The 26,619-nt window shown below is 46.1% G+C and overlaps 1 protein-coding gene across 2 annotated transcripts in view; it reads left to right on the top strand.

Moving 5' to 3' along the window:
* Positions 1–12: 12 nt before the first annotated feature.
* Positions 13–26,619, top strand: part of lias (lipoic acid synthetase) — a 55,435-nt gene continuing 28,828 nt past the window's right edge. Inside the window, exons 1-7 of one of the 2 annotated variants that reach the window (XM_070870405.1) lie at positions 14–122; positions 8,673–8,845; positions 11,834–11,927; positions 13,674–13,754; positions 17,712–17,868; positions 24,124–24,181; positions 24,469–24,597. In XM_070870405.1, the coding sequence (XP_070726506.1) occupies positions 84–122; positions 8,673–8,845; positions 11,834–11,927; positions 13,674–13,754; positions 17,712–17,868; positions 24,124–24,181; positions 24,469–24,597 (731 nt within the window). In that variant the 5' untranslated portion in view covers positions 14–83. Of the gene's footprint in view, positions 123–8,672; positions 8,846–11,833; positions 11,928–13,673; positions 13,755–17,711; positions 17,869–24,123; positions 24,182–24,468; positions 24,598–26,619 lie in introns of both variants that reach the window. The other variant, XM_070870406.1, reaches the window with a different exon arrangement.

The following is a 26,619-nucleotide window of genomic DNA, read 5'->3' as shown; positions in this document are numbered from 1 at the left end:
TAATGACACAGGAGCCCCAGGGGTGGCGCTGTCGGAGGAGGCGCTGCCGGCAGCTCGGGCTCGTCACTCCGCCAGTGGCCGACATGAAGCTGCTGCAACTCGGCCGCCTACAGCTGCCCCAGGTGAGCGTTCAGGGACAGAGACTGACTGACTGACTGACTGTGGGGGAATGTCAGGGAGAGTGAATGGGGAATGTCCGGGGGTGGGGGAGAGATTGGAGAATATCAGGGATAGAGAGAGAGACTGGGGATTGGGTGATATCAAGATCATCATAGGCAGTCCCTCGGGATCGAGGAAGACTTGCTTCCACTCTTAGCATGAGTTCTTAGGTGGCTGTACAGTCCAATATGAGAACCACAATTTCTGCCACAGGTCGGACAGATAGTCGTTGAGGGAAGGGGTGGGTGGGACTGGTTTGCCGCACGCACCTTCCGCTTGATTTCTACATGCTCTCGGCGACGATACTCGAGGAGCTCAGTGCCCTCCCGAATGCACTTCCTCCACTTCGGGCGGTCTATGGCCAAGGACTCCCAGGTGTCAGTGGGGATGTCGCATTTTATCAGGGAGGCTTTGAGGGTGTCCTTGTAACGTTTCCTCTGCCCGCCTTTGGCTCGTTTGCCGTGGACGAGTTCCGAGTAGAGCGCTTGCTTTGCGAGGTTTGTGTCTGGCATGCGGACTATGTGGCCTGCCCAGCGGAGCTGATCAAGTGTGGTCAGTGCTTCAATGCTGGGGATGTTGGCCTGTACGAGGATGCTAATGTTTGTGTGTCTGTCCTCCCAGGGGATTTGTAGGATCTTGCGGAGACATCACTGGGTGGTATTTCTCCAGCGACTTGAGGTGTCTACTGTACATGGTCCACATCTCTGAGCCATACAGGAGGGCGGGTATTACTATGGCCTTGTAGACCATGAGCTTGGTGACAGTTTTGAGGAACTGATCTTCAAACACTCTTTTCCTCAGGCGGCTGAAGGCTGCACTGGCGCACTGGAGACGGTGTTGGATCTTATCATCGATGCCTGCTCTTGTTGGTAGGAAGCTCCCAAGATAGGGGAAGTGGTCCACGTTGTCCAGGGCCACGCCGTGGATCTTGATGTTTGGGGAGCAGTGCTGTGCGTCGAGGACAGGCTGGTGGAGGACCTTTGTCTTACTAATGTTTAGCGTAAGGCCCATGCTTTCATACGCCTCGGTAAATACATCGACTATGTCATGGAGTTCAGCCTGTGTGCACTGACGCAGGCGTCGTCCACGTACTGTAGCTCGACGACAGAGGTTGCAGTGGTCTTGGACCTGGCCTGGAGACTGCTAAGGTTGAACAGCTTCCCACTGGTTCTGTAGTTTAACTCTCAAGATAGAGAGTAAGTGAGAAGGGATTGGATAATATCGGGTACAGAGAGTGAGGAGAAATAAAGACAGTGACAAGGCCGAGCTGCCGGCAGCTCCTCCGCCGACAGCGCCACCTCTGGCTCTGGCACACAGCAGCTATCACGCCTGGGGCCCTTGTGTCATTACATGTGTGGCTGTCATGTGTTTGGACAGTGTGTTTTGTAACTGGTTATACCTGTAATGTGTAATTTACATTTATGAAGGAGACATAAAGAAGGAATATGCCATTTTTAGTTTCACATTCTCAGGAGAGCAAATGTTGCTTTGCAACCATAGGATAAGAACATAATGAAATAGGTGCAGGAGTAGGCCATTCGGCCCCTCGAGCCTGCTCCACTATTCAATAAGATCATGGCTGATATGATCATGGGCTCAGCTCCACTTCCCTGCCCACTCCCCATAGCCCTTTACTCCATTATTGCTAAAAAATCTGTTTATCTCCGCCTTAAATATATTCAATGACCCCGTCTCCACAGCTCTCTGGGGCAGAGAATTCCAGATTTACATAGCACTTTGGGACATCCTGAGGTTTTCAAAGGCGCTATGCAGGTCTTTTTTCTCTCAAAACTATCCTCTTATTACCTTGATGTGTCCACCAGAGGCACCACCTGCAGCATTTTAACTAAGCAGCATGTGTGTCCAAATAACCCTAAAATGTTCCTATGTTTGCAGCCACCTACTGCTGTAAATCACTACCAATGCTGAGCCTGTATGGTGCTCCAAGTGGACAGAGATCAGGATGGTGAATGATTACATAGGAGTGCGATTCTGCAAAACTGTTTTGGCCAGGTGGTACTTCCACTACTTTGAAGCTGCAGTTTTTGTGAAATTTGCTGAGATTTTAAAAGGAGCTGTGCATTTGAAATAATAAATTCCCCCCTTGACGAGGGTTGTCAGTATTGCAGTTTTCTGCATCCTCCATAATTTGGCCATTACAAAGGGATAAGGCCGTTCAAACACAGTCGTCTTCTTTCGTATGTCAGTATCTAAATTGGATAACCAGGCCAAAGCTTCCGGTGTAATAGCATGGCTATCTTGTAGGCTGTCTGCAAATTTCCTCTGAGGGCAGTGCTCAATGATGTGCTCCAAGGTCTGATTAGGAGCTCCACAATTGCATGTTGGGCTTGCTTTAATTTTCTATCTATGGAGAAGGTGACAGCATCTACCATGATCAGTTCTGAGACGGTTGATGGTTGTCCACTGTTTGCGAGGAAGGTTTGATCCTTCAGGTTGTACCGTGGGGTCCTCTATAAGGAATCCTTTCCGTATGTTGCACTTCTTCCAAAGGTGGTGGCGACCAATCGAACAATCATAACGATGCCCAGGAGGGAGGGGAGCTGGACCCAGACAGCCCACTGCCAGCAGCACATTATCCGCTTCCTCCAGTAAAAAGGGTGCCCTCCATCCGCATGACACAATAAAGCTCTTCATTGTCCCTTGCCTTGTTTTCCAACAACTATTGTGCTAATCTGTAATACCTCTAACATCCTCTAGGAGAGGACAGTTGCAAACATTGATCACTATATAAGAGGGATAACAGGTGGCCTCCCTGGAAATATACACAAAACACACCAAATTGACAATAATGTACATGTTTACTACCATCTTATCCCTTCATTGTGCCCTATTACTACGAATCACCATGACTATCCTTTTTACCTAAAACTCTTTTCACTTGTCATCCTAACTTCTTACTCCTTCAGTGTGATACGGTTGTGAGGTTTGTGGCTGGGATAGTGCTGATGGAGCCTTCAAGGTGGCATTCGGCTCAATAGGACCTGCTTCTGGTCTCTCATTGCTTGTGCATCCATTGCCTACCAGGCTCAGACCAAAAGCTCACTCCTGTGCTGATGTTGAATTGGCTGTGTCGATGCAGGCGCACTGTCATTGCCATCAGAAGCAGCAACATCTGTACAACATCTTGCAGGGCTTGGGCTCATTTTAGCTAAGGGTCTGTGTGAGAACAGGCCCAATAGTCACAGTTAAGTCCTGAACTCGGGTGCTCTTCAAGACATCCATAGAAGCAGTCATTGCTGACACACCAAAACCAATAACTACATTTGGAGGCTCTTGTTGACGTCTTGAAACTACAATGATCTGGACTGCCGCAGCCACTTGGGTGTTCCTCGCATCATGCCAGACTTCCTGCATTATATTACAGATGAGAGTTGTTGACTCTTTTTCACCGTCTGTACCACATGAGAGGGGACTGTCTCCACTGCCTACATCTGAGGTCTATTTTCCCTGGGCTCCTCAGTCAAGGGCAGCTATTTCTGTATCCTCTGGTATAACTGTTTTCTTATCATTCACTCCCAACCTCTCCTCATTGGTGCTCTGTGATTTACCTAGTCATACCCTCTCTATCATTGTCACACCCTCGTCCCAGGTGGCCATATTTGGGTTGGTTCTTGAATAAGTAAGATGTTATGATTGGGTGAATCTGGTGGAAGTATGATCCCTCTGAAGTTTTCAGGCTGCTCTTCAATTGATTATTTCTATAAATGCTCAGCACTTCTGAGGAACACAAGGAAGATTAATCTCAATGAAGGCGATGTCCTTTCAGGACCTATCATATTGGTTACGATTCCAGGCCTGAAGCTCGCTGACTTGTGAATCAGAATAGGGTAGCAGAGTGGTTATGTCACTGGACTAATAATCCAGAGACATGAGCTCAAATCCCACCATTGCAGTGGGGTGATTTAAATATCAAATAAATCAGGAATTTAAAAAAAATGGTGACCATGAAACTACCGGATTGTCGTAAAAACTCAATTAGTTCATTAATGACCTTTTTAGGGAAGGAAATCTGCTGTCCTGGTCTGGCCTATATGTCAGCACTAGCGGATTGCAGCGGTTCAAGAAGGCATCTCACCATCAGTTTCACATGGGAAATTAGGGGCGGGAAATAAATGCTGGCTTTGCCAGCGACGCTCACATCCCATGAACGAACAAATTAAAAAAAGAATATGTGACTGAGCAGTGATAGGAGGCCTCTCATGTTGTCAATCACCCATGGCATTCCTTTGCTACTGGGTATGCACATTTCTCTTGCAAAGAAGAGATTTTGACAAATTCGCAATGTCTTTTCACCCAGGTTTAACTTTGAATATGACCATCAGATGCAGGCAATGCAGCAGTATGTTTCAAAAATTGCAGGAACTGGTAAGGGAAAGTGGAATGGTAAATGAGGTATAACAGAGGGATGAAAACAGAATGCTGGAAATCTCAGCGGGTCAGGCAGCATCTGTGGAGAGAAAAACAAAGTTAACGTTTCGAGTCAACGACTCTTCGTCAGAACTGTCGAATGTTTGAAAAGAGCACATTCTTAAGCACTGAAAGGGGGAGAGGAAGTTCCACAGTTCCATTTTATCCTTCGCTTCATCTGGCGCTTTAACCAAAAACATTTTTCCTTTTCAGGTGTTGAGGATCGTAAACTTCAACAACTCTTGGACACCAATGCCCCTCCGGAACCTTCTACCCCTTCACTTCCCTCTGATCACATCCCTTCTTCCAATCTCACCCCCTGCCATGTTTTCACTATCCCCCCTGACCTTCCCCTCTCTGACCCCAAACGATCTGTCTTCAGCAAAGGCCTGAGCTTCATCCCCCACCTCAATGAATCTCGTGCTCGGCACGATGCTGAGCTCTTTTTCCACCGCCTTCACCTCCGTGCCCACTTCTTCGGCCAGGAGTCTTCTCCCCCCCCGGCCCCTGCACAGCTGACCCTTTCTCCCATTTTCAGAATTCTCACTCTACGTGGACCCCTCCCTTTGGCCTCTTACCCTCTCTAGACCTCTTCATTGCAAACTGCCGATGGGACATCGGCCATCTCAATTTCTCTGTTCCCCTCACTTGCCTCAACCTACCTCCCTCTGAAGTTGCAGCACTCCGTTCACTCAGACCCAACACTAATCTTGTCATTAAACCTGCTGACGAGGGTGGTGCTGTTGTTGTTTGGCGAACCGACCTCTACCTTGCAGAGGCTGATCGCCAACTCTCTGACACCCCCTCCTACCTCCCCCTGGATCATAACCCCACCACTGAACATCAAGCCATCATTTCCCAGACTGTCACTGACCTCATCGCCTCTGGAGATCTTCCCTCCACAGCCACCAACCTCATAGTCCCCCAACCCCGCACAGCCCGCTTCTACCTCCTTCCCAAGATCCACAAACAGGACTGCCCCAGTAGACCCATCATTTCAGCCTGTTCGTGCCCCACACAACTTATTTCTTCCTATTGCGACTCTTTTTTTCTCCCCTTGTCCACTCTCTTCCCACCCACATCTGCGATTCATCCGATGTCCTCCGTCATTTTAACAGTTTCCAGTTTCCTGGCCCCAACCGTCGCCTTTTCACTATGGACGTCCAATCCCTCGACACTTCCATCCCCCACCAGGATGGCCTGAGGGCGCTCCACTTCTTCCTCGAGCAGAGGCCCAACCAGTCCCCATCCACCACCCTCCTCCTCCTGACTGAACTTGTTCTCACATTGAACAACTTCTCCTTTAACTCCACTCACTTTCTCCAAATTAAAGGTGTTGCTATGGGAACCCGCATGGGTCCTAGCTATGCCTGCCTTTTTGTGGGATATGTGAAACATTCTTTGTTCCAGTCCTACTCGGGTCCCCTCCCTCATCTCTTTTTCCGGTACATTGATGACTGTATCGGTGCCGTTTCCTGCTCTCGCCCTGAACTTGAAAATTTCATTCACTTTGCATCCAATTTCCACCCTTCCCTCAACTTCACAAGGTCCATCTCCAACTCTGCCCTTCCCTTCCTCGACTTCTCTGTCTCCATTTCTGATGATAGGCTTTCGACCAGTATCCACTATAAGCTCACTGACTCCCACAGCTTCCTGGACTATACTTCCTCCCATCTCACATCCTGTAAGGACTCTATTCCATTCTCACAGTTTCTCCGGCTCTGTCGCATCTGCTCTGACACTGCCATCTTTCACACTAGTGTCTCTGACATGTCTTCCTTTTTCCTCAACTGAGAATTCCCCTCCGCCGTGGTTAACATGGCCCTTGACATGTCCGTTCTAGTTCCCACATCTACTCTCACCCGACCCCCTCCCTCTCAGGACCATGACAGGGTTCCCCTTGTCCTCACCTTTCACCCCACCAGCTTCCACCACCTCCAGCGGGACCCAACCACCAATCTCACATTCCTCTCGCCTCCCCCCTCAGCATTCTGAAGGGACCATTCCCTCCTTGACACCTTGGTCCATTCCGCAGTCACCCCCAGCACGCATTCCCCTTCCAACGCCGTCTCCCCATGCAAGCGCAAGAGATGCAACACCTGCCCTTTTACCTCCTCCCTTCCCACTATCCAGGGCCCCAAATACTCCTTCCAGGTGAAGCAGCGATTTACTTGTACTTCTTTCAATTTAGTATACTATATTCGCTGCTCACGATGTGGTCTCTACATTGGGGAGACCAAGCGTAGATTGGGTGACCGCTTTGCTGAACACCTCCATTCAGTCCGTAAGTGTGACCCTAAACTTCCGGTCGTCTGTCATTTTAATTCTCCACTCCACTCCCACTCTGATATCTCCATTCTCGGACTCCTGCACTGTTCCAATGAAGCTCGAGGAACAGCACCTCATCTTTCATTTAGGCACTTTACAGCCTTCTGGACTCAACATTGAGTTCAACAATTTCAGACCATAACCTCTGGCCATCTTATGTTTTTTTTCTCTTTCTTATTTTTTTTAAAAATTTATTCGTTGCCAATCTTTCCAATTCTTTGTCAAATCACAAACGCCAGAAGTCACCTTGCACACATCAAGGATCACTCTGCGCCAATGCTCTTAGCCAAAAGGCCTAGAGCCACTGCACCGTTCCTGGAAGTACTGCAATACCAGGTGCGTGCCATGGAGGTGGATGGGTCAGGCCCCCCACACACCTCCGTGGAGGTGGATGGGTCAGGCCCCCCACACACCTCCGTGGAGGTGGATGGGTCAAGCCACCCCACCCACCTCCTCTTTCTTATTTTCCTTTTTGTCTCTAATGGCAGCTGATCATTACTCTGCCATTCACACCCTATCCAGCTTAACTAACTTCTGTCATTTCCAATTCAATTTGGCCCATCATCCTTTTTGTCTCTCTAATCTCTCCTACCTTCTATCCTATCACAGACCTTCCCTTTTGTTCTTTCTTCCCCTCCCCCTTTCAGTGCTTAAGAATGTGCTCTTTCCGAACATTCGGCAGTTCTGACGAAGGGTCATCGACCCAAAATGTTAACTTTGTTTTTCTCGCCACAGATGCTGCCTGACCTGCTGAGATTTGCAGCATTCTCTGTTTTTATTTCAGATTCCAGTATCTGCAGTATTTTGCTTTTATATTATGTAACAGAGGGATGGTGTGGGTTGCATTCATTTGATCTTTTACACTATATGGCCCTTGGTGGTGTGGAGGTACGTCATGCTCCCAGCAGTTTTTTAGCATCTACATGAGCATCTGCATTCACTTACCTTAGTCAAGCTGGTGGGTACAGTAAAACATTTCCAGCACTGGACATCTATTCATGGGATGGTTGAAGTTGGCTGTAGGTATATCCTCTTACTGGGGCATGATTATTTCTTGTATTTATCTCTTGCTCATTGTCTCTCTGGCAGCTGGCTCTGCTTTCCCTCTCTCCCATCCAGCTCATTAACTTCTTTCACGCAAATCTGTACCAACATAATTCAGAAACCGTACACTGCCAATCAACACTGCAGCATCCTCAAAATTTGAAAGAAGAATCCCAAACAGTTTTTATTACCAGAGACCCTTGCACAATTCACATATGAACAAGGAAGGCCTCAGAATTCGGGTATCTAGTTACAAGTTGGTTTATAAAGGTTTTGCCGCATAAGTGGAATAAACCTAGTGCCCTGCTATTTGTGATGACTGTGGAGTGTTATGATTCCTTTAGCGCACTGGAAATATATAATCTGAAGAAGGCAGCAGTAATGGATGACTAATCTGGATAGTTATTCTAAAGTTTTGCTCAATCCAACTTCTGGCCAGGGGGACAGGGAGGATCTTCACAGAACTTTTCTTCATAAAATGTAATGGATTGGGTGGAGTCCATGATGGAGTGGATTTGGAGTCCATGGTTTGGTGGGTATTATTCCATATTCTGTGGCTAATGGTAGTGGTTTATATTCTGTTTTAATCTTTGAGCTATGCTGTTTAATGTAAATGTCTTAACTCACTGCTGTGTTTTTTAATGCATCAAAACAATCTTAAAAATGTTTTTTTAAATGTGGAATCTGTGTTGATAGCGTGTGAAATATTTCAGGTCTGTGCTCGCCTGGTCTGCAGCCAGCTAAGGGCTTTCAGTACACAGCCAGACAAAAAGAAACAACTTCTAGAAGAGGGTCCTGACCTGCGGGAGTTTATATCTGGTGAATTGTCAGACAAGAAAACATGGGAAGAGTACAAGGGCAACCTGAAGCGTCAAAAAGGAGAAAGGTACAAGTTTGAGCACCTTTTTAAAAAATACTGGAAAAAGAAATGTAAAGGCAAACATAGGGAACCCTGGAGACATTGAGCGGGTCAGGCAGCATCTGTTGAGAAAACACAAATCAGTTGACATTTTAGATATAGACCCTTCCTCAGAACTGAAAGATAATGGCCTGGATTTTGCGGTAAAAATAATGGTGAGACTATCAATGCTGACTACTATTAACATGTAAATCGGACAGCAACTTCCGGTGACCGCACATGCACAGTTAAACGCGGAAATTAGGAAGGTGATGCCCAAGTTGCCCTGCTCCTGCAGAAGGTTCACTATACCGGTATCTCGCCGAGAGACTCGCCATTGAAACACATGGAATGTGTGAAGTTGCTGTACTGGCCAACTAAATACATACCAAACTAGCCAGAAAAAGTTAGGGGTTGCCCAATGGCACCATAAGTCTTAATTGCTGCCAAACAGCATATCTGGCACTGGAAAGTAACCTCTGCAAGCGTGGAGTCTCATTTATGCAGATTTTAGTTATTGTTGGAGATTTAAAAAAATAAAAAATGTAAATAATATTTTTTTACTTTTTCTTTCTGTCTCTTTTATTTATATCTCTTAAGCCCATCATTCTTCCCCTATTTTGCTTTCTGTACATGGCATTGAATTAAATATTCTAACTTACACTTCCTGGTTTAGTCTCTGTGCTGCTCATTAAGAATTCTTCAATCTGATTGGTTAAGGAGATACACAGTTGCTTGGCCTGTTCACACAGGTTCCAGATCCCCTGTAGAGGGCAATGGATTTCGAATCACCAGAAGGTCCAGTGCAAAAACCCACAAAGTCTGTGGGCAAGTGTGCGTGCAATAAACGGTTGGCGCCGTTATTTCATCGCTGACTGCAAAATCCGAGCCATTGTAGAGGAACTGCATTTAAGGATAAAGGATAAAGAACAAAGGGGGATGGTCCGGAAAACACAATGATCACACATGCAGGAGAAGACATAGGAACAGGAGTGCATTGTGTTTAAGTAATTGTGAAATTAGTTAACAAACTATGCTTTTCACAGCTGAGGCTTGAGAACTTTGTTGGAAGTACAGTGAAATCTTCCCCTATTTCATATCACATTGGGTGAAAATGCATAACTAGCATTTTACAATTATTGTTGCTATCCATGCATTTTGAATTATCAGTAGACTATATTCCTAACCTGCTTCACATGGGTTTACCAGGGGTGTATTAAGTTGCAGGGAAGGGAAAATTCCCTTCATTATTAATTAATGGGCCAATTTATGTATTTAAATTGTTGTAAATTTTCAGCTACATTTTTACTATTCAGCACTTTATAGCCAGTGATTTTTTTAAAAATTGAATGAATTGGGACAAGGCAGTTTCATCTGGAAGTAATAAAATATCTAAAATTTAATGGGGATAAAGAATAGTTAGGAGTGTCGGAGATAAGACAAAAGTTAGATTAGCAAACCCACCAAAAAAGGGGAAAGTAGAACGTTATATAAAGAAAAAGATCTGATAGTGGCCATTTATATTGATGAAGGCAATATGAAGGCAGTACAAGAATTGAACAGAAGTACAGACAGCTGCTCCTCCAACAGCTCACCAAATTTATCGACTTGAGTAGCTGAGCCATAGTAACCATTAAGACCTCAGGTTGAACCTTGTTCTGCATTGAATTAGCTGATCTGAACAGAGACAGTGGTAGGAATGGTGCAGTCGTTTTCAGCACTTCTAAACTAAGGAGGGGGATATTGCCCAGGGTTCCAGCTTCCTGGTTGCATTCCTAGCCAGTAATATGGTTTCCCTGGTTTGGGCAGGTCTGGATTGACTCAGACCATCTAAATTTGTGGTCCCACCCTGTTTTTTGTGCAGCTGCTGTCAGTGACATCTCTGAAGCAGCCTCGCAGGGAGGGACATCTGACTGTAGCATTTCTGTGACAGTAGGGAAACAAAATGAGAGAGCCAGCATGGGTTTGTGAAAGGTTGATCATGCCTGACAAACCTGATTGAATTTTTTGAAGAGGTGACTAAAGCTTCTTATTAGGCGGTCCCTCGTATCGAGGATGACTTGCTTCCACACCAAAAAGGGATGAGTTCACAGGTGTTTCAATGAACTACATTGTCCTGAACTACATGTTGAAGGGTGGAAGATGCTTGTGCGTGGATTTTTTTAATGTGTGGTGGCCGTTGCACACCAGTCACCACACTGGCTTGACAGAGCTAGGTCTTGGTCCAGTGGCAAGGAATAACCAAGACGACTGGAGACCAGCTCTGCAGCACGGACCTAGTGCATACACAGATCACAGTGTGGGCTGGCCCGTGCTGCCCCAGAGCCCTCGCCTCAGCTGGGCCCCGAACTCGCGTCTCTCCTGGGCCCCGATCACGTCACTCAGCAATCTCTTGCCGCTCTTTCGCCCCAACTTCGCCGCTCCTTCACACCGACCTCGCCACTCCTGCTGTACCTGCCCACGCTCCAATCACCGACCTAGATTATGGTGACATCCAATCCAGTGGATAGGGGAATGTCTATGGCTGTTATTTATATGGACTTCCAGAAGGCATTTGATAAAGTCCCACATAAAAGACTGTTAACTAAGGTAGAAGCCCACAGAATTGAGAGCAAAATCCCCAAGATTGACGCTTTGTTATTTTCTTCTCCTATTCTTTAAGTCTCTGTGACTAAAAGAGGGTGGGGGAACAAGAAAGCTGCTCTCGTACATCTGTCTATTTTGCCTTATGATTGGCTGCTGGGAGTGTGCGCGAGCGATGCAGTATGGCTTTCCATTGATATTTCTATCCTCTCAGTGGAAAAGCTCCTGATAGCTGATGATGGTCAGTTCAGTGAGTGGGGAATTACAGATGAGCCCACATCAGCCTCTGTGTCACAGTGATGTTGGAGCACCGCTGAGCTCTTGCAGAGCTCATTTTTAAAGAGAAATAAACTGTTGCAATAATTTCTTTCATAATATACTTTAAATTTCTAGACTAAGATTGCCTCCATGGTTGAAGACCGAGATTCCTCTTGGGAAAAATTATAATAAATTGAAGAATACTCTTCGGAATTTGAATCTGCACACTGTGAGTACTTGCTGAGAGTCTTCATTGAAGCAGCCAGTATATAACAAATGAAGAACAGCATAAAAGGCACCATTATTTACAAAATGAAATACAGAAGCTTATGCAGTATGATGTTTGGCCACTAGATGTCACTGGTGCTTCCCCTCCTCCAGCCTCCTCCCCCAGTTTCTCTCCTCGTGTAATGAAGGTGATGATACGTGTGTGGAGCACAATTCTGTTGGTGGAGGCAGTCCTCTGTTATATTGTCTTGACCGTTATTCTTCGTGTGTGTGTGTGTGTGTGTGTGCGTAAACAACTAGCAATTCATCTATTGGAGCTGTAACTGCCAAACTTTTCCCTGCCTGCACCTAACACTGCCACACACACACTTCCACCACAGGTCACTGTATAGCAACTGTAGAGTGTCTGGATGATTCCTCTCCCCAGCCCCCACCCCCCGGAGCCTGTGTTGCTCCGTACTAGGGATTGAGCCTGGAACCTTCATACCGTTTGGATTTTTTTTGCCCACTTTAACTTTTCTTGTCTATCTTCCCTCTCTTGTGGTCTCCCTGGGCCTTGCGCCTAATTAGCAAAGTGGACAACCTACTCAGTTATGCTAATACCCCTCAGCAGAAGCTGGGGGAGGGGATGACTGTCCCTCTGATCTCTCTCTTTCAGTGGGAAAGCACCTGGTCTCTAATCTGGCCTTCCTAAAAAAAATGCTACAGAGTCAGCAGACTGGAAGATTGGACCTATGCCTGTCACTTGGTGGCACAGTTTATTGGCACTCCAACCTGTTGTGTCTTTTTTGTTTATCTCTGAACTCAGTTTGTGAGTAACTTTAAAAAAGATTGCATTTATATAGTGCTTTTCACAACCTCAGGATGCCCCAAAGCATCTTACAGCCAGTGAAATACTTTTTGAAATGCAGTCACTCTTGTAATGTATACACCTGTTTATCCAATTAAACCTAGAAAGAATGAAGACTAAGTGGTGGTAGCTAACATTTGATATTGCGTTAGACAGTTCTGTACTGGAGTCCAGCATGTTACCTTGGGGAAATAACCCAATTCATTGCAACCAAAAGAGGCATGCAGACAAGGAAATTGCAAAACCAAGATATTTTGATCAATAGGCAACCTCAAGAGACATTTGAAAGTAAACATTATTTCCCAAATCCTTCAATATCTTCAGTTAGCATCAAAATGCACTCACACTAGTTATAAAAACCTGGTCTTTTTGAAATGTTTTATTGTTGTACTAAATACAAGAAGTCTAGTCAAATCCTCAAGATCCAGTCAAATCCTCATGCGAGAAGGTTTTGTATTAGTAAATGTATATCCAGTCTAGATTTGTTTTTGACCTGTTTCATAATTGTATTTCAAATCTTCTGTTAGAAAAAAAAATTGTGGATGTTTTTAAAAAAAGTGAACCCCTTTCCCTGAACTCCCACCCTCATTCAGTTGCCTTTCGATCAGGAGCACAGCAGGGTCTGGGCCCTGGGTGCTATTGTACACTGGCCAACAGGAAGTGCACTTTTCAAGGTGACTCACCTTTGTCGCTTGTGGAATGAATTGTCACTGACACAATCCAATCAGTGACTCCCAGAGTTTGTCTAACTGGCATTTAAATTTAAAAGATTGGGATTCAAATCATAGACTGGGATTCAAATTTAGGCAATCTGAATGAGAGTCCATAGTTCCTCACTGGGTTTATTACAAATACATGCTAAATACCTGGTTATTAGATGAGGTTCTTGTTTTTTAGGTATGTGAAGAGGCAAGATGCCCAAATATTGGAGAATGCTGGGGAGGAGGAGAAAAAGGAACTGCTACAGCCACCATTATGGTAAGGTGTATAAACATTTTTTTTAATTGTGACAGCTCCGAAATGCTTATTGAAGTCAAATCATTATTTTCCCATCCCTTCCTCCATATTTCCCAGTAGCACCCCAGTTCCACACTGTCCTCCATCAGGACATCTCATTGGTGCCCAGTGCTGCTACTTGATGGATTTCCAAAGGGAGCATAATTGAGTAGCAAAGGAAGACTCCTTACTGTCGCCCAGGCAACACGGAAGAAGCTGTGGAAATCTGAGTGAAAATGCCAGTCAAGATTACAATTTACGTACCTTAGTTGGGAGTGTAATGCTCCGCTACTGTACCTAGCGGACTGCTTTAACTACTGGAAATACATAATGCAATCTCGACATTAGATAGATACTTTGCTCCAAATATAAATACAAATGTGATTTACATAATTATTAAAGAAATAGAGCTGCAGTTACTTAATTAAAGAATGCAGCATAGGCATCCTAGTGGAATACTGCATTAGTGCCCTAACTTGCTGCATCATCCTCATTTTCTTCTCCGCCCCGCCCCCCCTTTTGGATGATCTTTAAATAATTGGTTTCTAACCTCATAATTGGGTGTTATTTTCAGCAATGTTATTTTTAAACCGTCTAACCACTGTGCTTTTCATTTAAAGTTTCTGTGTAAAGACCACACTGTTAAAAGTTCTTAAAAAATATTGAGAAGGTGGTGGCAAGCTTCTGTCTGCCTGTCTTTTCTTGTTGAGCCAACCCCTTAAGATATAATCTCACCTGGAGCTGGAGCTGACTAATAATTTCATGGTGCAACATACACTCCAGTGCCTCATCCTAGACAATGAGAGCAAGCTGCTCAACCTCGTCGGTAAAAGCCGAGTCTGAGATTAGTTGGCTGGTTTCCTTACCCCTGTGGCCAATTATGCCCCCAATCCCCACCATTGCCCTGGCTGAGATCAACTAGCTGACTAGACCAGAGTTTGGGGCTGGCACCTTCCTGCATTTGTGAGTCAGTGGCACATGTATTGCAATTAGTCACTGAGCCATTGGTAGAGTTTAAAATGCAGTCTTGATGAGGTTTTGTGTCCCAGTCAAAAAGTCATAGTATGTGAAAATGTATTCTAGTGTTTCATCTGCGACTAAATAGAGTTTACAGTTCTGGAAGTTTTTTGATAAAATGTATTTGAATAATATTGTGAATTCATGAAATGTTTTTATGTGATCAAGTAAATGTGGATATATAATTTAGTGCAATTTTGATATTTTAGCAGTGATAAATTTCAAAAAATTGAAGGATTCTACTTTACTACAACAACAACAACAAATTGTATTTATATATTTATGTCCCAAGGTGTTTCACAGGAGTATTATGAGATTCAAAAAATTTGACACCGAGCCGCATAAGTAGAAATTAGCGCAGGTGACCAAAAGCTTGTTCAAAGAGGTAGGTTTTGAGGAACATCCTGAAGGAGGAAAGAGAGATAACGAGGCGGAGAGGTTTAGGCAGGGAATTCCAGACCTTGGGGCCTACGCAACAGAATGCACGGCCACCAGTGGTTGAGCGATTATAATCAGGGATGCTCAAGAAGGCAGAATTAGAGGAGCGCAGATATCTCAGTGGGGGTGGGGGGGAACGGGGGAACGGACAGTTGTGGGACTTGAGAAGATTACAGAGATAGGGAGTGGCGAGGCCATGGAGGGATTTGAAAATAAGGTTGAGAATTTTGAAATCGAGGCGTTGCTTAACCGAAAGCCAATGTAGGTCAGCGAGCACAGGAGCGGGACTTGATGCAAGTTAACACACGGGCAGCCGAGTTTTGGATCACCTCTAGTTTACATAGGGTAGATTGTGGGAGGCCAGCCAGGAATGGTTTGGAATAGTCAAGTCTAGAGGTAACGAAGGCATGGATGTGGGCTTCAGCAGCGGATGAGCTGAGCCAAGGGCAGAGACGGATGATACGGAGGTGGAAATAGGCAGTCTTAGTCATGCTGCAGATATGTGGTCGAAAGCTAATTTCAGGCTCAAATATGACACCAAGGTTGTGAACAGTCTGGTTCAGCCTCCGACAGAAGTTGGGGAGAGGGATGGAGTCGGTGGCTAGGGAACGGAGTTTGTGGCGGGAACTGAAAACAATGGCTTCGGTCTTCCCAATATTCAATTGGAGAACATTTCTGCTGTCGGACAAGCAGTCTGACAATTTAGAGACCGTGAAGGGGTCAAGAGAAGTGGTAGTGAAGTAGAGCTGGGTGTCATCAGCGTACATGTGGAAACTGACTGTTTTTGGATGATGTTGCCAAGGGGCAACATGTAGATGAGAAATAGGAGGGGGCCAAGGATAGATCCTTGGGGGACACAAGAGGTAACGATGCGGGGGTAGGAAGAGAAGCCGTTGCAGGTGATTTTCTGGCTAAGATTAGATGAAGATTAGGCTAAGATAAGAATGGAACCAGACAAGTGCAGTCCCACCCAGCTGGACGAAGGTGGAGAAGCGTTGGAGAAGGATAGAGTGGTCAATCGTGTCAAAGGTTACAGATGTCAAGAAAGACGAGGAGGGATAGTTTGCCTTTGTCACAGTCACAAAGGATGTCATTTGTGACTTTGATGAGAGCTGTTTCGATACTGTGGCAAGCACGGAAACTGGATTAGAGGGATTCAAACATGGAATTGCATGAAAGATGGGCACGGATTTGGGAGGCAACAGCATGTTCAAGGATGTTGGAGAGGAAAGGGAGGTTGGAGATGGGGCGGTAGTTTGCAAGGTTGGAGGGGTCGAGTGTTGATTTTTCGCGGAGAGGGATGATGATGGCAGATTTGAGGGGGGGGGGGGGGGGACAGTATCTGAGGAGAGAGAACCGTCATCAATATCAGCTAACATGGGAGCCAGAAAAGGAAGTTGGGAGGTCAGCAGTTTGGTGGGAATAAGGTCAAGGGAACAGGAAGTGGGTGTCGTGGACAGGATGAGCTCGGAAAGGTCATGAGGGAAGATCGGAGAGAAACTGGAGAAAGATGCGAGGTCAGGGCGAGGGCAGGGGGCTTCCTTAAAGGAGGTTTGGGCCTGTGGGTTAGGGGAAGGAGGGGGAGGCTGAGGCGGCCGATCGAATTGTCTCTATCTTTGAGACAAAGAAGTCCATGAGCTCCTTGCACTTGTTGGAGGTGAATGTGGTGGAAACGGGGAGAGGGGTTTAAGAAGACAGTTAGCAGTAGAGAATAGTAGCTGGAGGTTATCTTTTCATTCCAGAATGATCCTGGACTAGTGAGCAATTTTTGCAGACAAGTGTAGGACCCGATAATGCTTTATGTGGTCCAACCAGATCTGGCGGTGAATGGCTAAACCAGTTATCTGCCACATCCGTTCAAGTCTGTATCCCTTGGACTTGAGGGAGTGAAGATGAGGGCCGTACCAGGGGGAACGGCGAGGGTGAGAGAGAGTAATGGTGTTAATAGGGACTAGGGCATCAAAGGTGGTGGTGAGGGTGTTGTTAAGCAGATCGGTGGCTGCGGAAATGTTATGGTGAATGGAGGGCCAAAGTTTGGAGTTAAGTGCAGTTGTAAGAGAGTCGGGAGAAAGTTTTTTCCAGGGTTTGACATAGAAGGAGTTGGGTGGGGGAAGGGGGATGTGGGTGGAGAGCGATACAAGGAAATGGTCAGAGATGGCCTGATCTGCAATTGATAGGGTAGGAATAGCGAGACCACGAGAAATGGGCAAGGTCAAGGGGGTGGCTGTGAATATGGGTTAGGGAGTTCACGTGGAGGGAGAGATTAAGGGAGGAGCGAGAGCATGATAAATTGAGATGGAGGTTGAAATCACCGAGGATGAGAAGTTGCTCGTTGCAGAGGCTGAGGGAGGAAATCAGTGAAGATATCTCTGTAATAACATTTTTATGGTTCTTAGGTGGGCGGTACTTTGATAAATAAAATGAAAGTTGCAAGTTACCGTTTCTTCTTCAATGTTTTATTCATACCTTGTTTTCTCTCATTAGTTAATGGGTGATACCTGCACAAGAGGCTGCAGGTTCTGTTCAGTAAAAACCAGTCGAAAGCCTCCACCATTAGATCCAGATGAACCATTCAACACAGCAAACGCAATAGCAGAGTGGGGCCTTGACTATGTTGTGCTGACCTCTGTTGACAGAGATGGTGAGCTATGTGGAAAATGATTGTTAATCACTCACTTGTTTTCCTATTATTAAGCCCTTTGTATAGATGTATGGTCTGCTGCTATTATTATAGATATTAATAGGGATATCAAATCGTGAGGGAAAAAAATCAACTAAGACGCTAACAAAGATTCAGGAATTTGTAGCCTTGAACAGAGGTGACACCTTCATTGCTGTTTTAATTTTAGATCCCAGGCATGGTTTGGGCTTTCTCAATTGGCCTCCTCCCTGATCTTTGCAATGCCCTATATTTGGTTTTCTCTCCATGCCACCATCCATATTCCCTCCCACTCTAGCCCTACTCTGGTCCTGCTCCACATGTCACCGCCTTCAGCACTTGCGCACCGTGGTGGCAGTGTGAACTACAGGATGCACTGCAGCAAGTCATCATGGCTTCTTTGACAGCACCTCCCAAACCTGCGACCTCCAGCACCTAGAAAGGTAGCAGGTGCAAGGGAACACCTCTAAGTTTCCCCAAACCACGCACCATCCTGATTTGGACATATATCGCTGTTCCTTCTTCACTGCTGGGTCAAAATCCTGGAACTCTGTCTACCTAACAGCATTGTGGGAGTATCCTCACTACACGGACTGTAGCAGTTTAGGAAAAAGGCTCATGACCACCTTCATGAGAGTAACTTATAATGGAAAATCAATGCTGGCCTATCTGGCAACACGCACAACCCAAAAATGAAAATAAAAACTCCTACTTGAATTGTCCTCACAACTATCCCTCTCTTCAGCCCATGTCTCATTTAATCTAATTGTCATGCCAATTAGCTCTTCAAAATTTTGGGTAAAGAAAAATCCAAACCTTCTGGTGACAAAATGTGTGAGGAGGACACAGAAAATCTGCAAAAGGACTTAGGCTAAGTGAGTGGGCTAAAATTTGGCAGATGAAGTATAATGTTGGAAAGTGTGAGGTCATGCACTTTGGCAGAAAAAAATCAAAGAGCAAGTTAGTATTTAAATGGAGAAAGATTGCAAAGTGCTGCAGTACAGTGGGACCTGGGGGTACTTGTGCATGAAACACAAAAGGATAGTATGCAGGTACAGCAAGTGATCAGGAAGGCCAATAGTATCTTGGCCTTTATTGCAAAGGGGATGGAGTATAAAAGCAGGGAAGTCTTGCTCCAGCTATACAAGGTATTGGTGAGGCCTGGAATACTGCGTGCAGTTTTGGTTTCCATATTTATGAAAGGATATACTTGCTTTGGAGGCAGTTCAGAGAAGGTTCACTAGGTTGATTCCGGGAATGGTGCGGTTGACATGAGGAAAGGTTGAGTAGGTTGGGCCTCTACTCATTGGAATTCAGAAGAATGAGAGGTGATCTTATCGAAACGTATAAGATTATGAGAGAGTTTGACAAGATGAATGCAGAGAGGATGTTTCCACTGATGGGGGAGACTCGAACTAGAGGGCACAATCTTAGAATAAGGGGCCGCCCATTTAAAACATAGATGAGGAGAAATTTCTTCTCTGAGGGTTGTAAATCTGTGGAATTTGCTGCTGTGGAAGCTGGGACATTGAATAAATTTAAGACACAAATAGACAGTTTCTTAAACAATAAGGGGTTATGGGGAGCGGGTGGGGAAGTGGAGCTGAGTCCATGATCAGATCAGCTATGATCTTATTGAATGGCGGAGCAGGCTCGAGGGGCCGTATAGCCTACTCCTGTTCCTATTTCTTATGTTCTAAAAGTACAGGTCTTATTGTAACATTTTAAACGCTTTGTTACAAAGAATTTCTCCCGTTACATGAATGCTCTACGGATGAACCGTATTAATAATGACTTCTTTGATTTTGCACCAAAACAGACATTTTAAAAACACAAATCTATTTATAGGTAACCATTTTTTGTGTAGGGATCCTATTTGTATTGCAAAAATATAAAGTGGAATCATAGTTTCTTCTTATGCACACCTGTAAGATGCCAGTGGCACTGGGTAATTATCCGGATATAACCTGGGGAAAAAAGTGGCATTCGCGGCGTGAGTGATAAGAGTCCATAAACTTCCAGCAGCATCACGACAAACACAAGATAGTAGCATTTCTTGCTATGTTTGCTGCGTGTGATGTTTTGACAGTAACACCCATGCTGCAGCCCCACAGTTCCTGTGAGCAATATGACAGGACATCGCCTAGTATATAAAATAGAACTAGACTAGCATTGAGGAATTTACACTGGACAAATATTAAACGCATTGCGGTGCAGGTTCTTGGTGGGTTTTGTCCTCCATCCACATTGACCCCAGATTTCTAACACGTGCATCAATAAATCTGGTTCTCTTAAATCTTCCACCGGTTGTGTAAAATTAGTTAACGATATTGAAATCTTGGGGACGGAAATTCAGGGTCCCGGGAAGGCCTGTTACCGCCAGTTTGCAGCGGCCATTCGGCAAAATCTAGTGGCCGCCATGTTCCAATTGATTGGCCCCCGCGACGTATATTCAGCGCAGGAGCTCTTGGGGCGGTGTCGACTTCCACCGCAAGCCGCCGGCTTCCGCTGCGGTAAGGGGCTTGCGGCTGTAATGACGTCATTAGGGTGTGCGCCGCGGCTACGCCACCCAAATTCAGTATAGAAACCCCAGCTTTTGTTTTTGACCGTGCCTCCGCCAGCTTTTTAGGTCGGTGCACTTTGCCAGGCTGCTCGACACCGCTGGAGGAGGAGAACGGAGGATTACCGCAATCAGGTATTTTTGGTCACAACTTTTTCTGTTGGTTTGAGTGTATTGCTAAACCTGCAGAGTACTTTTCATCACTTTTTGAGAGTTTAAAAGACTTTTTAACTCTCTCTGATTAGTGGAGCCCTGTTGTAGGCCTCATTCTCTGCTCCAGAGGCCTGCTTGTGAGGGTCCAGCCTTCACGCAGAATGGGCTCAGTGTTGACGGGAATGCCTTGTCCACCTTGTGAGACACAGGGCGGCACACAGGAGAAGGCAGCGACGTCATCAATGGGTACAGAGGCAGTGGGCAAGGGAGCCAGCAGCAATGGCTGCCCAACATCGAGAAGGGCCTGCAGATGGCCACAGACCTCCACATAGAGAGGGTGGCCAGAAGGGAGATGGTGTGAGGAGGAGGGTCAGATACGCTGACCCCCCCCCCCCCCCCCCCCGCCGCACCACCTACTGGGCAGGAGCCTTGCCAGCAGCAGCCTGCAGAGGCTCTGGAACATGAGTAGGAACAGGGAGAAGGCGATCATTTAGCTGTCATCGGAGGTGCCCAGCACAGACCTGAGGGAAGGAGGCCCTACCATCAAAGGGTCTGCCGACGTCCATTCTCCATCAAATCAGGATTGTGGATGGCTGCTTGGTGACAAGCGATATCCCCTGTCCACTTGGCTTCTGACTTCACTTCGGAACCCCAGGACAGCGGCCATTGCAACCATGCAAGGGAGGTGCAGACACATCTGATTGCTGCACGATTCACATAATCTCATCCCCACATGACCCTTCAGCTCCTATTTTCTATGGCCATCCCAGTGACTGCCTTCACACAGAATTGCCCAAAAAAAGATTTGTGACCTGATCCAAGTTAGTGCAAAAAGACTGCACAACAAAAAACAGTCCAAGAAACTTACACAAAAACATCATTTCTCACCCTTGTGCACCTCCTTATAACATCTCTTGCATGTGTCTATTCTGCTACTGCGCCTCAGTGTTTCCCCTGTGGCTGCATCGGGTCTGGGTAGGCTGCTGTATTTCTTGTTTGGAAGCTGCAGATGTCCTTCTCGGATGCCCTCGACCAACTTTGGCCCTGGAAGGGCCGGCTGTAGACTGGTCAGCACCCTCCTGGGAGGGTTCAGTCTGGCTTGGCTTGGGTGAGGCCATGCGTGGAGGCACTGGCGGAGTGGTAGGTCTGGGTCCAGGAATGATGTGATCCTGAGCGAGCACATCATCAGAATCACGGTCCAAGGAGCTTGCGTCACTCACCAGGGGCGGCATATTACCCACCACCATCAATCTGAGGGAGGTTAGGTCGGTGCTGTGGAACCACACCGGAAAGACCCTTGTGGCCTGTGGTAGACCCAGCCGCAAACGCAACATTGAGGTGTCGGGTGGCATTGAGCTGAGACTGCATGAGAGCAGCCTGTGTCTCAAAGCCACCAGACATGGCAGCAGTTTGACGATCCATGGTAGCTGTTGCCTAGAGTGAATAAGAGCATTCTGAGCTTCCAGGGCCTTGGCCATCCTCTCCAATCCAGCACTTGTTCTTCAGCCTGTGCTGAAATGGCAGCTGCCACATCATCTGCAGGTTGTGGCATCACAGCTGGATCCGCACGGTCTCTCTGGGAGTCCACCTGCACACTGGCAATGATGGGCTCCATGGTGTGCGCAGAGCTGTCGACTATGCGGGAGGCCGACTCCTCCACACTCCTGACCACTTCCGACAGCCTGTCTGGCACCCTCGTCAGTGCCCCCAACATCTGCGAATGCCTGGCCTCCATCCTTCTCTCGCAAGCCGCAACATCGATGGCATCATCTGAGTCCTCCTCGGCAGAACTCCGGTGCGGCCTTGCTCCCCCCGGCGAGATGGCACCTGAGGTTGCCTAGCCCCGTCACCATGCTGCAGCCCACTAGGCCCGGGTGCAGCACCCAATGCAGACCCCTGTACTATCTCAATTAGATCAGGCCGCGCACTCCCAGTATCTGAGCTGGCACGTGTGGGTGGAAGCAGTGACGCGTTGATGCCAGCAGTGTCCTCGTCTTCCTCTTCCTCATCAGTTAGTTCCCCAAAAGATGGAGTGCGCTCCACAGTATCACCAGGGCTTGATCCTTTAATGTTGGCGCATTCAGGGAGAGAGAGCATTAAAGGAGGGCTTCACTTACCCATGCTGCCCACATCAGCGTTGCCAGTACCGGAGGCCACTCGGGCCATCTCATCTGTAAGCATAAATGGGAGAAAGGCTGCTGTGAGGGGGAGGTGGGGGGATTGACGCATGAAGGCTGCAACTAGCAGACTTCCAGAAGAAAAGGCACAGTAGGCGCTGTCGCATTCACCGAGAAAGAACATTAAAGGAGGGCCTTCACTTACCCACATCGGCGTCAGCAGTACTGTGACCCACAGGGAAGGCACCATGTCCGCCTACGAGTGCCTCGACCCTCTGCTCCAAGGGTGTGAGGACCTGGATCTCTGCCTCGCCACCACCAGTCATCCTCTGCTCCATGCAATTGTGAGCCAGTTTGGTCTGCAAAACAAAGAATGGTTGGTGAGTACCACTGTGATAACGCATCAGAAATGAGTGCACAAGTGTGTGTCCCTGACATGCAGCTGTAAGTGTGGGATGAAAGGGAGTCTCCATTGCGAGAACACACACAAATATGATATATATGTGAGGCGTCAACAATGAAATGCTGCTTCAGTGACTAAACAGTGAAGATGGGAAATAAGAGAATGTTGAAAGAGAGGCTCGCAGATGCAAGGTCAGCAGTTGGTGAAACAGGTACTCACTTTCATGAGATGGATGATTTTCAAATGTTTTCTGCACTGCATCGCAGTCCGGTTATGAATGAAGGTCCCTGATACCTCCCCAGCAATCTCCATCCATACATTGAAGACCTCACGAGTGGGTCTCCCCACATCCGGATAAAGGACTCTCCTCCTACCCTCGACACCTTACATGAGGGTCTCCAGCTCTGCATCCGTAAACCTGCTTGCCCTCCTTAGTCCATGAGCACCAGCCATCCTGCAACCCAGCTCCTTCCCTCCTCAGGGCCTAGCTGCAAACCCTGACCGCAGCTGGCTCATTATCTACACATGAGCACAATGCTAAATTTCTCTGTGGTGATCCCGCTTCAATCAAGCCACCCACACCGCTGCAAATTGGCGATTCCAGCCGCTCCTTACCGCAGGAGACCATTTTTTTCATTTTTTGGGTGAATTTCGATTGAGGGGGGGCCACCGGCGGTGATGGCGTGCAAAAGTCGGGAGGTGTGCCAGGTTTGTGGCAGCTCTGAATTTCGGCCCCTTGGTCTGTAACACTTTTTGAAAGCTCGAAGACTTGTATATCAAAATGGGATTCTGCCCAATGGTAGCTGCCCGAGGGCATCTGTGTACATGTTGTTTTCTTGATGCTATGTAGATGGGAAAGTCAGTGACAGAAATAGGTGGAATTTTAGATTGCCTATTTATTTTGTGTTACTGCTTATCTAAACTTAGAATATTTTAATGCAATAAAAGTAGGGTGATGATGTAGAAAAACTACTGTTGTCATGTGATTTCCTACTTTTCCACAGATCTTCCAGATGGTGGAGCAAAACACTTTGCAGCAACAGTGTCACGATTAAAAGAAAGGTGAAGCTATTTAATTTATTTGTAATTTTTACTCCTTAAGATAACTTCAGTTCAAGAAAAAATGCATTAAGGTTCAAGCAATTCATTTTTTTAAAAAGCTAGCCAAATTGGAACGGTTGTAGCAAAATCTTTCTATCAGGAAATTGATGACCGCCTGAAATTAATCAATTTGATCTTTCAGTTTTTATGGCAATTTGGCGTTTGTAAAGAGGCATATCCTTCATAGATTTTCATTGTTGTAATTTGTGGGTCTTCCAGACCATATAACCTTGCAGTTGATTCTGTAGACATTCCAAAATTATCGTGGAATGCTTGACCCCCGACTTCAGAGGTGATCTAAAAGCTGTTGAAACGGTCGCAGTCTCAGGACTTGACGTATACGCACACAATGTGGAGACTGTCCGGGAACTGCAGAGGTATGAATATGTGCATGTTAGTTGTAAATTATTTGATGAAACTACTTCTACCACCTCCCTCTCCTCTGCTTCATTTAGACATTTTATCTTCTTCTGTGGCTTCCCACAGTCATGCATCTAATCCTACCCTTCACTGGTAAACCCATGAGCAGTCAAACTTCACTGGCAGTTTTAATACCACTAAACATCTGAGAGACCTCAACGTGACCCATGGTTTCTAAATCCTGCACTTTGTTGATTCCACACACACAGGTTAAGGACACCAGGTAAACCCTTGAATCAAGGAATTAATTGCTCCCTTGATTTTTGGTGAATGAGATTTTGTGAGTGGCATTTTTGTTCAATTTCTTAATCAATGTAAAGGGAAGCAACTCCTCCTCCAATAAAGAATTTTAATTAAAAAAGCTATAGCCTAGAAAAATGGGATTTCATTTGAAACAATTTTCAGTTTCATATGGCAAAATCATTACTGATCTTAGTGATCATCACGTTGTGCAGTTAATCCTATTGGTTTCTAGGTACCATACAAATTATTTTACATTTATCACATTAAAGGAAGGAATCGGAGGCACATATGTTGGTATTTATGGTAGATACTTCAAATAACTGCCTCCACTTCAACATTTACTTATCTAAATCATGGCAGTATTAACTAAAGTTAGAAAGCCCAGTGGCTTCATTCTTTAAAGTCTAAGTGGCATCGGCGATCAAAGTAGTGTTCCTTTGATGAAAGTGATGGACAGTGCTATCAAGCGGCACTAACTCATCAATAACCTGCCCACTGATGTTCAGTTTGGGTTCCACCAGGACCACTCGGCTCCAAACCTCATTACAGCCTTGGTCCAAAAATGGACAAAAGAGCTGAATTCCAGAGGTGAGGTGAGAGTGACTGCCCTTGACATCAAGGCAGAATTTGACCGAGTGTGGTATCAAGGAACCATAGTAAAATTCTTCACTGGCAGGAGTCATGCCTAACACAAAGAAAGATGATTGTGGTTGTTGGAGGCCAGTCATCTCAGCCCCAGGACATCGCTGCAGGAATTACTTAGGACAGTGTCCTCGGCACAACTATCTTCAGTTGCTTCATCAATGACCTTCCTTCTGTCATAAGGTCAGAAGTGGGGGATGTTCGCTGATGATTTCACAATATTCAGTTCCATTCGCAATTCCTCATAATGCAACAGTCCGTGCCTGCATACATCAAGACCTAGACAACATTCAGATTTGGGCTATGGCAATGACTATCTCCAATAAGAGAGAGTCTTGCCACCTCCCCATGACATTCAATGGCATTACCATCGTCAAATCCCCCACCATCAACACCCTGGAGGTCATCATTGACCAGAAACTTAACTGGACCAGCTTGTGACCTGTTCTTGTAGCCACTGGATAAATACTGTGGCTACAAGAACAGGTCAAAAGCTGGGTATTCTGCGGTGAATGATTAGCCTTCCGACGCCCAAAAGCCTTTCTACCATTTCTAAGGCACAAGTCAGGAGTGTGAAAAGAACATAAGGAATAGGAGCAGGAGTAGGCCACCTGGCCCCTCGAGCCTGCTCCACCATTTAATAAGATCATGGCTGATTTGATCATAGACTCAACTCCATTTCCCTGCCCTCTCCCCATAACCCTTTAATCCCTTACCACTAAAAAATCTCTCTCTCTCCGCCTTAAATATATTCAATGACCCAGCCTCCACAGCTCTCTGGGGCAGAGAATTCCATAGAATTACAACCCTCTGAGAGAAGAAATTCCTCCTCATTTCATTGTTAAATGGGTGGCCCCTTATTCTGAGTCTATGTCCCCTAGTTTTAGTTTCCCCTATGAGTGGAAATATCCTCTCTGCATCCACCTTGTCGAGCCCCTTCATTATCTTGTATGTTTCGATAAGATCACCTCTCATTCTTCTGAACTCCAATGTGTATAGGCTCAACCTATCTTCATAAGTCAACCCCCTCATCTCCGGAATCAGTCTAGTGACCCTTCTCTGAACAGCCTCCAATGCAAGCATATCCTTCCTTA

The sequence above is a fragment of the Pristiophorus japonicus genome, chromosome 2 (assembly GCF_044704955.1).
Source record: "Pristiophorus japonicus isolate sPriJap1 chromosome 2, sPriJap1.hap1, whole genome shotgun sequence".
Classification (NCBI taxonomy): Eukaryota; Metazoa; Chordata; class Chondrichthyes; family Pristiophoridae; genus Pristiophorus; species Pristiophorus japonicus.
The sequence above is the reverse complement of the archived record's forward strand: the minus strand, read 5'-3'. Positions and strand labels throughout refer to the sequence as shown.